This window comes from Anticarsia gemmatalis, chromosome 8 (genome assembly GCF_050436995.1).
Source record: "Anticarsia gemmatalis isolate Benzon Research Colony breed Stoneville strain chromosome 8, ilAntGemm2 primary, whole genome shotgun sequence".
Taxonomy (NCBI): domain Eukaryota; kingdom Metazoa; phylum Arthropoda; class Insecta; order Lepidoptera; family Erebidae; genus Anticarsia; species Anticarsia gemmatalis.
Window position 1 is genome coordinate 11,685,364 of NC_134752.1, and position 12,975 is coordinate 11,698,338.

General features: G+C 39.5%; 1 protein-coding gene across 5 annotated transcripts in view; it reads left to right on the top strand.

Moving 5' to 3' along the window:
- Window positions 1–7,477, top strand: part of LOC142975107 (protein tweety-like) — an 82,531-nt gene extending 75,054 nt beyond the window's left edge. Inside the window, exons 4-13 of one of the 5 annotated variants that reach the window (XM_076117788.1) lie at window positions 920–1,048; window positions 2,426–2,569; window positions 2,949–3,161; window positions 3,454–3,588; window positions 4,063–4,200; window positions 5,778–5,922; window positions 6,115–6,260; window positions 6,497–6,594; window positions 6,756–6,965; window positions 7,224–7,477. In XM_076117788.1, the coding sequence (XP_075973903.1) occupies window positions 920–1,048; window positions 2,426–2,569; window positions 2,949–3,161; window positions 3,454–3,588; window positions 4,063–4,200; window positions 5,778–5,922; window positions 6,115–6,260; window positions 6,497–6,594; window positions 6,756–6,965; window positions 7,224–7,386 (1,521 nt within the window). In that variant the 3' untranslated portion in view covers window positions 7,387–7,477. The remainder of the gene's footprint in view (window positions 1–919; window positions 1,049–2,425; window positions 2,570–2,948; window positions 3,162–3,453; window positions 3,589–4,062; window positions 4,201–5,777; window positions 5,923–6,114; window positions 6,261–6,496; window positions 6,595–6,755; window positions 6,966–7,223) is intronic. The other 4 variants (XM_076117793.1, XM_076117791.1, XM_076117790.1 and 1 more) reach the window with 4 other exon arrangements.
- The last annotated feature ends 5,498 nt before the right edge of the window (window positions 7,478–12,975 follow it).

Sequence of the window (12,975 nt, forward strand, 5' to 3'; positions counted from 1 at the left end):
GATACGATTCGGCGCGGTCACATAACGTTACTGCGGTCGAATGAGAGATCTTTGACTCTTGATGTTATAAAAATATATATCTTTTGGATGCTGTGGTCTACTGTTACTGAATAAATACAAAACATGCAACATTTTTTAAAAAGACTTCTCCCGCACTTTGAATTGCTTTTGTGTCGTGGGGGACTTACAAACAACGGACACAAAGTACAACCAGACCCTAAACATTTATTTGCGGATCGCACAAATAATTGTTCCGTGTAGGAATCGAACCCACAACCTGCCAACGCAATGGCAGCAGCGTAGCGACCTAAACCACTGCGCCATGGAGGCATTTTAAAGATCTTTGACAATGAAATGTGTCTATTTTGTTAGAGACTAGACGTCCATATTTTCATGCTTTTGCTACACCGTTTAATTTTAGATCGCAGTTAAATGTGTTGCGGATGCTTGTTGGTGACAGATTCAAGGAAATATCGATATTCAACCGGATAAGCAAGTCAAACACGATGTCCGGTCTAAGTTTTGCATATCTTGGATATTATAAGCGACCCTTGTTCCGGCAGTTACCCTATAGGTTCTTAGATTCTGTTTAACTTTTAATTTACTTATGCCCGGTTTCTGAGTACACTTAGCGGTAGTTTATATATTCAATAGCGTTTTTTTATATGAGTTTAAACGCTATTTAATGGAAAAACTGCCACAATATGTACCTCAGAAACCGGGGGTTAGAAAACTTACTACAGTTTAGGGGAGCAATTACATTACATTACAATAAGACTTTGTTATGAGGGATGAAATTTTGAATACAATGGCATTGTGAAGTACATCCCCTTCACCGTGAAAAGAATGTGAACGTGAAAATTTCACGCTATAAATGTGTTTTTCTGCATGTAATAATGATGTGTGTATAATGTTCCAGAGCTTGGGTATCCTCGGGTCTATACCGGGAGCGTGGCTGATCCTCACACTGACGGTGCTGCTCATATACCTGCTCACGAGATGCTGCGACAGGAAGCAACGTCCGCCCAGGAGTATCACTGCTTTGAAGGTAATATTGTTTACGCAAATAATGGCGTTATCACACCCACCCATTACGATAGTGTTGGAAAACAGATCGAGAGAAATTAACACAATATTTGACAATCACTGATCGAAAATGAAAAGACTATAGTACGCCTGATGTTTAATAATGTGGCGTAGAGCTTTTGGTATTTGTTCATGTAACTGTTATGATGTTTAAATCCCGCCTTAATAACTATTAAGTAATGATCAATTTATTACGCTTTATCAACTATCACTAAATATTTAATACTGCTAAAATAATAAACAAACAGCATTCGTCTGTTCTTAAGTGCATGATTACACAATAATTCAGTAAAATTATCTTAAGACTATCTTTGACCTATCGACTTCAAGAATTCACAAACAAATTGCACTACACAACTAGATAACAGTTACTACCAACGCCACATAGTCTAGGACTCAAGACATTTTCAAACAGACATTACGATAAACTCATCAACTGCTAAAGGGTATCGTATACTAAATATAGCTGCGAACAATCAAAATTATTCTCACATGTGTACAATGTGTTAACTGTATCAAATGTGTTTTTCATATTAAGTCTATAACGATGTAAAGAAATAGGGTTAATGAACGTCTGTCTGGCTGTTATTTTTGATATTGATATGGTTTATAATTGGGAAGGCATGTCTAGTTCACGGTTATAAACTAAAACATTGTTATTAGGTACAAGTAAAAAGTATCACTATGTCACGAACATAAAAATGTCTCTTGCTGCGTTTGTTAGTTTGTTTCCGCAAGTTAAACTTTTTGAAGGAATTTTCATGGCATTTTCATCAATGGACAAATTGATTCACGAGGAAAAATTGTGGTTTTTTATTAAAAAGAATATTGTTTACTATCTAGAATTTTAAAGTAAAATCTTTTAATAGAAGTATGTTATCCAGTTGAATCAGAACAGTGAACTTTAGTGCTTTGATCTCTTTGATGATGTTAACATAAATATTTTTTATTTATGAACATCTCGCCGAGTTTGTAGTAAAGTGTATACAAATCAGAGCATTTCCTCTTTGATATCTACATAAAAGAATACGCTTTTATTTTACAAGTACCGAGAATTATTATGAGGAACTTATTTGATACATGCGAAAAGATTTTTCAAGGGGTTGTTGCTTTTATTAAAACGCAAAAAAATATTGTTGTAAGTTTGTTACACTTGATCTTCTTTAAGTGCATTTGTTTAAAGATTTTCTCTTAATGTCAAAATAATTGTTCTAGTATAAAACGTATATAAAAAGTATATAACCAATCGGGTTATTTTACTATGAACTACTAAGGGCTAGTTTTTTAGTTTTACTTTTTAGAACATATAATAAATCTTACCTGTCGTATTATATTTCAGATAACTCTAATGATCCTGTCGGTGCTATGTTGTGGCGCGATCGGCGTGGGTCTGTTCGGCAACGACGACCTGCACAACGCCATGCTGCAGAGCATCCAGGCTGGTAACCAGCTCGCCGCGCTCGTTAATACTGTGAAAAATCAGGTACGTATTATGTTCTGTAATGTTTTCATGATATACCCCGTTGAGAGTAAGATTTTCTTAAGAAATAAATTGTCTTGTGAGTTAATTTTTGATCGACACTATGACTATGACACTACTTTATTATAGTTTGAGTGCTGACTTTATAACGTCAGTAGAAGTTATTCTTTAATCACACTTACTTGAAAATGTAAAAATTGGCGTCTAGGTACTGAAATTCAAGCTTATTTGTATGTTTTAAGTCACATGGAGATCTGATTTCTATTGTGATTTTTTACGAAATTGAAAGAAGGCTGACTTTTGTCCGAATTATTTCATATCCAATTATGTTCAAAGATTATTTTAGCTATATATTTCTAATCACCTGATCGTTGTATTACAGTCGAGCATCCTAGAAGAGGCGATGGGTTCCCGCGCTCGTGCCCCGCTCGCCCGCCTGGCGGACGCGCTCGACGCGCCCGTCGCCAACCAGACCGCGCTCGGAACATTGTTGCGAGCTCTCTCTGCGCTCAGGAACAACGCCAGTGCTGCCGCTTCCGCCGCAGACAATCTACGACAACCACTCGCTAAACTCAACCTCGATGCGTTTATGAAGGTTTGGAGTTATTGATTTTGTATAGACGTCAAATACTATAGCCAGTATGAAAATTTTGAGACGAAAACTTGGGGCAAGATTTTTTAAAGACAGTTAAATCGCAGCGATCGCATTCGCTACTTTTGCGACTCTAGTGATAGAAAAACTGTTTACAAATACAAGAGCTCGTGCTCTCGTATTGAATATAATTCGAATGTGGTTCACAAAATATGTTTATAATTTTTGTTGTATGCAGAAAAAATGTTTTGTTTGTAACATTGTATACTTGACCGTGTGCCGTTCCCCTCCGCAGAAGGCGTGGGTGTGGGAGGCGGCGCGCTGGGCGGGCGGCATGGCGGGCTGGTGCTGCGGCGGCGCCGTGTGCGTGGCGCTGCTGGCGGCCGCCGCGCGCCGCTCGCGCCGCGCGCTGCTGCTGCTCTGTGTCAGTGTACTTACACTTTGTACCTACTTACCTGCTACTGACGCTACCTCTTTTGTTTACTTACTTAAATAATTATGCATTGAAACAAACATTGCTATATTTATTTTGCTACTTAATACGAAATTAATGCTTGTTCTGAACTATTCCAGTTTTACAGTTTTTGGACAGTTATTTTCCTTTTTTATTTGTTTTGCGGTTTTAAGTAATTTGACTACACGCAAAGATTTCGATATTCGTTGTAACGCCTACAATTGATATTTTACGTTGACATTTGGTTGTGTGCGCGATATATAAAACCGAAGAAGCACGTCATACACATATCTCATTAGAGCATGTTAAGTCGTATTCAACAACCTCTCATGAGATTCGAGAGATTCGATCTAACTCGCTCTCATGAGATTTGAATACATCTTTTTACCTATGATTTAAAACGTACGTACACTACGTACTGTGTAGTAACGCAGCGTGTTGTGCGTGCAGGTGGGAGCGCTGGGCGCGCTGGTGGTGTGCTGGCTGGCGGGCGCGGTGCTGGCGGCGGGCGCGGTGGCGGCGGCCGACGCGTGCCAGGAGCCGGCCGCCGCGCTGGCGCACCACGCGCCGCACGGCCTGCCCGTCGACGTACGTACACACCTTTATACTTCACAATACTCTACTACTTACTATACCTCATATCGGTACGACGTTCAACAAATCAGCGAGGCGGTGAATCCGCATATATACGGAAAAACGTTCGGAAGAAACGCCGCCTGACATCTTCACGCCTGAATGTTTAAACCGAACCGCAGGAACTACTCGATCGGCACAAGCCGAACGAGTGCAATTATTGCTTCGATTCGGTTTTGTTTTTCGATAAATAATGCTCAACCGAACGATCGCCGAATCAAATGGTTTCAAAATGGTCAAAAAGCCGTGGTTATTACATCCTACTTGTGACGGTTTTTCTTTATATTAAGTACCACCTTATGTAGTCCATTGAAATGTTACAATTTGAGGGCCGAATATTGCATTTCTTAGAGGACGCAATTTTATTTTTGGAACATGTAGGGGGGGTCAATAGAAGCATAACTTGAAGTTTGTGGGGTCGCCACACTTGTACCCCGGCCGCCATCTTGGAAAAGGGGGTAGAAACACTTTTTTCGCTATATCTCGGAAACTATGCGTCTTACAATAAAATTGTAAAAGCATAATTTGTAGCAAATTGTTTTGCATACAAATATGTCTCATAACTGTTTGTCCTTAATTAACAATTAAAGAAGTTATAAGCAAAATAGTGAAAATTTATTTACAAAAATTTTATTTCCGAATCCGGTCTATTTCGGAGCGCTGTTACGGAGTTTCTAATTAATGAAATAAAACAAAATATATAGGACCAATTTTTCCTCGAAAAATACTCTACAAGATTGGTCTGAGTTATTTTTTTTTTATTTATTCATATCAGCTTAGCCTTTTTTCCAAACTATGTTGGAGACGGCTTCTAGTCTCACCAGATGCAGCTGAATACCAGTGTTTTACATGGAGCCACTGCCTATCTAAACTCCACAACCCATTTACCTGGTATATAAAACGATACCCCTGGTTAAGACTAGTTGTCAGACTTTCAAGCTTCTGAGTACTGTTAACGACTGTCACATATCTTCGAAAATGACAGCCGGGACCCACAATTAAACGTGCCTTCCGAAACAGGGAGGAACTCCATATGTGTAAGATGGTCACCCATCCACAAAACAACTTCGGCATGCGTGGCTTAACCCCAGAGATCCATCCGCGCCGCTGTCGCTAAAAAAAGTTATAGAGCAATAAAGAAAATAATTATTAAAAAAATTGCACTTTTTTGCTTATAACTTCTTTAATTGTTAATTTAGGGCAAAAAGTTCTAAAACATATTTGTAGACAAAAAAATTTGCTACAAATTATACTTTCACAATTTTATTGTACGACGCATAGTTTCCGAGTTATAGCGAAAAAAGTGTTTCCACCCCCTTTTCCAAGATGGCGGCCGGGGGACAAGGGTGGCGACCCCACAAACTTCAAGTTAAGCTTCTATTGACCCCCCCTACATGTTCCAAAAATAATATTGCGTCCTCTAATAAATGTAAATCTCATGTAACATTTCAATGGACTATATGATAAGAAATCGGGGAAGTCGATTTAAAATCGCAATAATAGTCAATAATACTATTTTATACTAATCCTAGATGGTGCACTACTACCTATCGTGCAAGGTGTCTCGTGAGAACGTCCTAACAGCTGAACTGCGCAACGCTCAACGTGCCGTCGTCGCAGTGAGACAAGCGCTCGCCGTACTGAGCCGAGGGGCGCCACAACTTTTCAATGATCCAGGTATGAGTTTATTACACATACATCTATAAAAACAGTTTGTGCAAAAATACACCAGAGTGCGTTTGTTAATATTTCATACAAAGTTACTCGATAGCTAACCGGTCGTCGATGCTGTATGGTTGTAGAGAATCTCGCTGCAGTGAGGTGAACATTCGCATGACAGAACTTATGTGTATCGTGTCACTCTGGCAGGCCTGCAGCCGGCGCTGGGCGCGCTGGGCGCGGGCACGGGCGAGGCGGAGCGCGCGCTCGTGGCGCTGAGCGGCGCGCTGGAGTGCCGCATGGCGCGCGCCTACTTCGTGGCCGCCGCGCGCGCCGCCTGCGACGCCGGCCTGCAGGTATGACGTCACTGTGACAGCTCTGCAGCCGACGTGTATACGTCTCTCGACGGCATACTTACTGTCTTTGTCTCATCGATCGAAGCGAAAAAATAGTTTTTTTGTAGCGTGTAAAATTGAATGATGTGTCTGTGTGTGTAGAGAAATGCGACCTTGTGCGTCAAAATCTAATCGTCCTTACGTAACTCGAGAATGTCGTAACGAGATTCTTATTAATTAAACTAATCTTATTACAGGCGCTGTCGCTCCAGCTGCTGGCGGCCGTGGTGGCCGGCTTCTTGTTCACCGCTATCGTACTCGTCGACTCACACGCGTGGATTTACATCAATACTAAGTACGTATAACTTATTGTTACTGCACGTTAGCTAGCTATTCCCTCAGACACGATGGCGCCAAAGTTTCGATAAACTGCTACTTTGTGCAACATTGTTGCTAATCTTAAGATAATGTTGTACCGATACACTACAAAGTAACAGTGTGAGTGTGTCTAACAAGGCGTGTGCGCAGACGGTCGGGCGGCGGCGAGGAGCAGGCGCCGTTCCTGTCGTCGGGCGGCAGCAGCGCCGCGTCCCGCACGCTGCCGCGCCCCGCGCCCTTCCCCAACGGCAAGCCGCCCTCCTACGGCGCCGCCGTGCAGCTCATGGACCTGGAGAGGCCACGGTATACTCACACCTTTACTTACACATATACCGGCGAGGACCTGCCGTAAGTTCTACCACTCATCACCCGCCCCGGCTGCCTTAACTACTTTTTGTTTTATTTTAAATACGACCGTCGCCTATTTGAGTACTTTTTTATTGGAAAGCGGACTCGTGTGCTTTTATAAAAAAAGTAGCTAAAGCACTCGGGCGTAAAGTGTATCATGCTTTCATTGACGACCATTATAATCATTATACATTTTACACACTTTTCATTGTATTTCGTGTGACGCGAGGCGGTGACTGACCTCGTTCCTCGGCGCAGGTCCCGCATGTCGGGCAGCGCCACGCTGGGCCGCGGCGCGGGCGGCGGCGGCGCGGGCGCGGCGCTGGGCGGCGCGCACACGCTGGGCCGCGCGCCGCACAACGGCAAGTACGCCACGCTCAGCAAGCAGTGCAAGACGCTGGAGAGCAGCGACTTCTACTGAGACCGGCCCGGCGGCGGCGCGCTCGAGCCCGGGGCGGGCGCCCGCGCCGTGGGCCTCAATCGCTTCGACCCCAAGTACGCGTCGTTCGGGCCCCGCGCGCCGCGCCCGCGCCCGCCCGGCGTGTCGCTGGGCACGTTCGGCGCGCCGCCGCCCGACAAGTACGCCACCGTGCGGCCGCCGCGCCGCGCCGAGCCGCAGCCGCTGTCCGCCGCCGCGCTCGAGTACCGCTCGCTGCAGCGCCCGCGCCGCGCCGCGCCGCCCGGCACCGCCACGACGCACCGCCGCCGCGCCGAGCGTCCCGACCGCCCCGACCGCGGCGACCGCCCCGACCGCCCTGAGCGCGCGGAGCGCCCAGACCGCCCGGAGCGCCCCGAGCGCGGCGAGCGGCCGGAGCGGCCGGACCGCGGCGACCGCGGGGACCGCGCCGAACGCGCGGAACGTGAGCGCGCCGAGCGCCTGGAGCGCACGCACCCCGACACGCGCGATCTGTACGCCGTCACCGAACTGTAGCCGACTCGACTGTGTTCCCTCGATGTTTTTGTACGAAACCCGCCGCGAACGCGCGCGACCCTCGAGCGCCCGCTACCTGCGACGTAGCGGGTGAGTGGTGGTGACACTCGATCGACTCTATTGATTACTAGTATAAATATGTGACCTCTGATGTTCTCGCCCGCGAACGTCCACCGTGTAATGTCAGTGTCGCCGGAGTATTTTATGAGAAAAACTACAGCTAAACTACTATCGTACGTATGAACCGTGCGTGAGCTCCATGAGTACCTTCTAATGTTAGTAAAATGTACATTCATGGTATTATACCGATGCGACTGACCATAATATTAGCCGTTTCATTGGGAAAATATGTTTTCTCATGAAAATATTCCGGTGGTCCGAGTCAAACTGAACGAATGATTTCTACCTGATGCGTGATTGCTCAAAATCTTTGTAATTATTGTGAATACTGGTCTAATGATTACGTCGTAAAATATTTTGACACGTTATTTTTGCTGTCTCGAATTTTTGTAGTGTATCAATTTAGCACAAATATTTAGGTGATGTTAATTATAAATTTGACAAATTACTAAAATGATGTATTTGAGGCCTATTGATTTTGGATTGTTTACAATAATAGAACAGTTTCGATCGGCAATAATCTGCATAAAGATGTAAAAGATTCAACAATTATTTGTACCAGTGATTGTGGCTGCTTATGTATGTGTTTCTTTATCTGTGTATTATAAAAGTCTAATAAGGCTGTGTTAGCAAAAGTTTATGACCAATATTTTATAACAATTTTGTTGATAACTTCTCGTTAAAGTGTATAGTGACGACTGCTGTATCATCAAAGACTATGTTTTTGGACTCGGGTTTTAGCTCAATATAGTTTTAAGTAAAAACCGGCTATGGTCTAACTTTCTAACTGTTAGAGTTGAAGTTCATTGACGCTTGTTAGCGATATCTTTAGGGGAAATTACTGCCAAACTATCGGGAAAATATTCTTTTGGCATGTCTCATATTTAAAGTGTAGGTACGGCTCGGAGCCAGAATGTAGACATTTTATTGCATTGTATATCTCTATAATAATATAAGCCTGTATATATAACAGTAGATACAATGGTATATTGTTTTATGTATATTTCTTATATACCAGTTGAAAGAATTCAGTACAGTAATCGTTTTTGTTGGACTAATAATCTAATCAAGAATCTCTATAAGGAATGCCGATATGATTGTTTTGATTCGTAATTATCGCTCAAAATTTAACTGATTTGAATTGCGTGGACCTAATGTAAATATAAGTTAGCGCTATTTAATTTTAATTCGTAAATATTCTTATTTTATTTACAGCTAATTTGTTAATTGTAAATAAAATAATAAAAATTAAGCATTCCATTGTGTGTGAACTAGTAAAAGTGGAATTGGTAGGAAACAATCAACATTGAACAAATGTATTAATTATTTGTAAATAAGGTGCAAATGATAACTGCCATGAACAAAAGTAATCTGCAAGTTCGATTGTAAACTGTAGTTATTAATATTAAAGGAAAAGTACTGCTCTCGCTATAACACCACAAAATGTAACTATTAATGGTTTAATGAACGAATATATTGTTGAAAATAATGTCGTGTCTTACTTAATAATGAGGTCAGGTCAATATTAATAATATAGTTAAGGAATTTATCGAACGTTTAGCAGTATTTTTAATTCGAGAAACTACATTAGTAGATTTTCAAGTCGTATCTACGTTAAATAAGATTGGAAGCCCGACATTATTTTGAACAATGTATGTAAGTAATCTTATTAGCTGTATGTATTAAATTATGTAGTGTAAGTAAGAATGGTACCATTTTTATTCTATAAAGCGAACAGTTTTGTATCTCAGTATTAAATAGGGAATTTTGTGAGACTTTACAACGACGTTCGTACGGTTTTTTATGATCAATGTATTTTTAAGTTTCTCAAGTTTCAAGGTACCATAAGCAGTGTATTCGCCAAAGATAATGCATAATTTAACTTAAGTATGTTATAAGGTCTAGCTAGTTGTAAGATTCTAATTGTACAGTAATGGCAGTTACTCAATCGTCGGTATCATAGATATCTTTGTTCGGTCCCAGTAGGCTCAAAATAACTCATTAATTTATCTCGGCCATTAGGTAAACAATAGCTTTTGGGATTATTATCGTATTATTGGGATCGAAGTGAAGAAGGATGCCTGTATGTCGCTGGCATCTGAACGACAACAACGCGTATGCTATACGGTCACTTTTGAGACTACGGAATTTTTATATCTCTTTTTTACGACGATAAAATTGTGGTGTCGTAATCGTGGCTCGCTATAGTGTGTATTTCAAACGAATTGAAATAAATAATATGCAATAACGAAACTATACTATCTCTACATTGTAAGAATACACAATTTTTCAATGTAATTACTGCACACTATTTATAATCGTAAATAATAACACTTAGACAGTTTGTAAAATATGTTTAAACGGTTTTACGAGGTCATTTCTTACCGGGCAGTGTATCCGAACGAATGATTAGCACTCTTTACTTGTCTCGGTTTAGTTTCAGCGTCGATGTTGCCTCAGTTATGTTCTCAAGTTGTGAATGTTGTGATGCGCTTGCATTTCATTTGCCTTCAACACAATCAAGTTACCTTAGCGTGGTAATTATATTTATCTTATAAGAAATTTATTGCAAATATTTAATACAAATTCGAATATTTATCCATTTATTTCTGATTATTCGAGATATTGTCAAATTGAACATCAGTTATAATATAAGATTAGATATTTATTTTGCATTTTCGTAGTAGATAATGTAATGTGTCTACTAAAAAAGAATTCAAAATTTCGATTTATTAACATGTATTTTCTCATATATTTGTGAAAATTTCTAACACTTGGACGGTTTCAATGTTTCCTTTATTAAGAAGTGCCATAATTTATGTTGTTAATTATAACTTGAGTGATTATTTTGAAAATTTTCTGATCGCAGCCTTTTTAAATATATTGAAGAGTTACATGTTTTTGTTTGAGATATTTTTTTGTTCTCGCTTTATCGATTGTTTTGCTTTTTCAAGTCAATTATGGTGCGCCCGAGTATGTTAAACTTAAAGTAAATGCATTTGGTGCTTTGTGCGTTGTAAGAGATAACCCACCATTTTAATTCTCTGTTACGTATCTATACCATATCTATGATTTATAACTTTCCACTTTTTTAATTTTCTTTCATGATGTTACGCGTTACGTATTGTTATCTTAACTTTTTCATTATAGCTTTACACGTTTAATTAGATGTTTTAAAGAACCATTTCTATATACTGTATTTTTAAGTAAGTATATCAAATAACTTATTTTAAACGTCAAACACGTAGTAGTCGTCATACAAAGTCTACTCAATATTAAAGAAATTTCTTATGCCCGGTTTCTGAGATACATGTAGCGGTAGTCTATTTATTCAAACTGTCATGTTTCTTTAAACTTAAACACTGTTGAATAGATAAACTTCCGCTAAATGTACCTTAGAACCGAGGCAAGGAATCTTAATATTCAATTATTTAAGTAATACTAGTATAAGTATTTACTTACTTAAAAATAAAGTCTTTAGGATCTCTATATCTACCTTAGCTTTCTAACTTCCCATTATTTCTTTAGCAACAGTTAGTACAATTATATTTTATGTCATATTTCAAAATGGTGGACATCTCTTGCAAAGTGAAAAGTATGTTAGTGTTTAAGTCTCATCTCGTGATGTATGACGTGTATAACGTAAATTATAAACGGTTGATGATAGAACAAGTGTATGAGTTTACAATGAAAATAATAAATGGATTAAAAATTACATATAACAGTTTTATTTTTATGAAACCTTTCTTCATACCTCTATGCATTCTTAATTTAGGTACCAACAAGAATAAAGCCTATTGCAGAATTGTGTTAAATAAAAAGCCATAATAATATATCTATCGAATCGATGGGCAAAACACTTCGTCAGCGAACTAGTTGGCCTACGTGTGGTGATGTGGAGATTTAGTCAGTTGTATGGATAACACCAAGTAACTTGTACAATTTTGTTACACCATAATGAATTGTTCGTAAGGAAACAATTGCAAGACACGACAAGGAAGATTATGGCGTTCCGATCGCCCGATTGAAGAAACAGTCAAATGACCGTCCTTTGCATAGGGTCTATCTTAAGTTTGCTTCCTTAAACACCTACCTACTTGCGTTCAAATTATATGGTTACGCCTATGTCAATGTCTTACGTATTACCTACCAGGGTTACTTTAATTTGATAAAATACATTGTTATTCTGTAACTATCTATGTTGTCAAAATGGAAAATAGCAATAATACAATGGATCGTCCTAGCTTATTAAAGTAGGAAGTCGGAATAATATATACAAATATGTATTAGTTCCATGTGGAGATCGAACCAAATATCTACGGAAGCGGTCCATGTGGCAATAGTATTTATTTTAATGAACAAGAACAGATAAAATCTAAAAATGTATGGCAGTAACTTACCTAAGTACAGTAATAATTATCCCTATTTAACAGCCTCTTGACAAAATAATAACATTTCGTAACACATCACCGTAAATTAAATTAAATTTGAAATAATTATGTAGCACTAGCACGGCCTCGACTTTCTTTTTTTCGTCTATTCTAAATTTGAAATGTTTTTTTTTAAACCATCGAACTAGCAGGTTAAAAAAAAGTCACGCATAAATCCTATGTTATTCTTCTAAAAACCAAGTAGGTAATTTTGTAACTAACTTAGATATTTTTTAAGTTATATTTATATTAAAGCATTTTCTGCGTTAAACTACTTAAATCACAGATCGGTATAGTTTAGCCATTTTTTAAAATTCTATTAAGTAACAATACTTCTCGATAAAGTCTCGGTAGATAAATACAAACGATGCAACCTTTTTCGAATGTTTATTTAAACTCCGTCCGTGTAGTGTGTAGCCGAAAAGTTAATCTTGTCTCGTTCAAATATTCACAAGTTTTCTTTCGATTTGCAATGTTTACTTTTTAAATAGAATGAGCTGTCTGCAACTTACAATTAAATACAATGTTT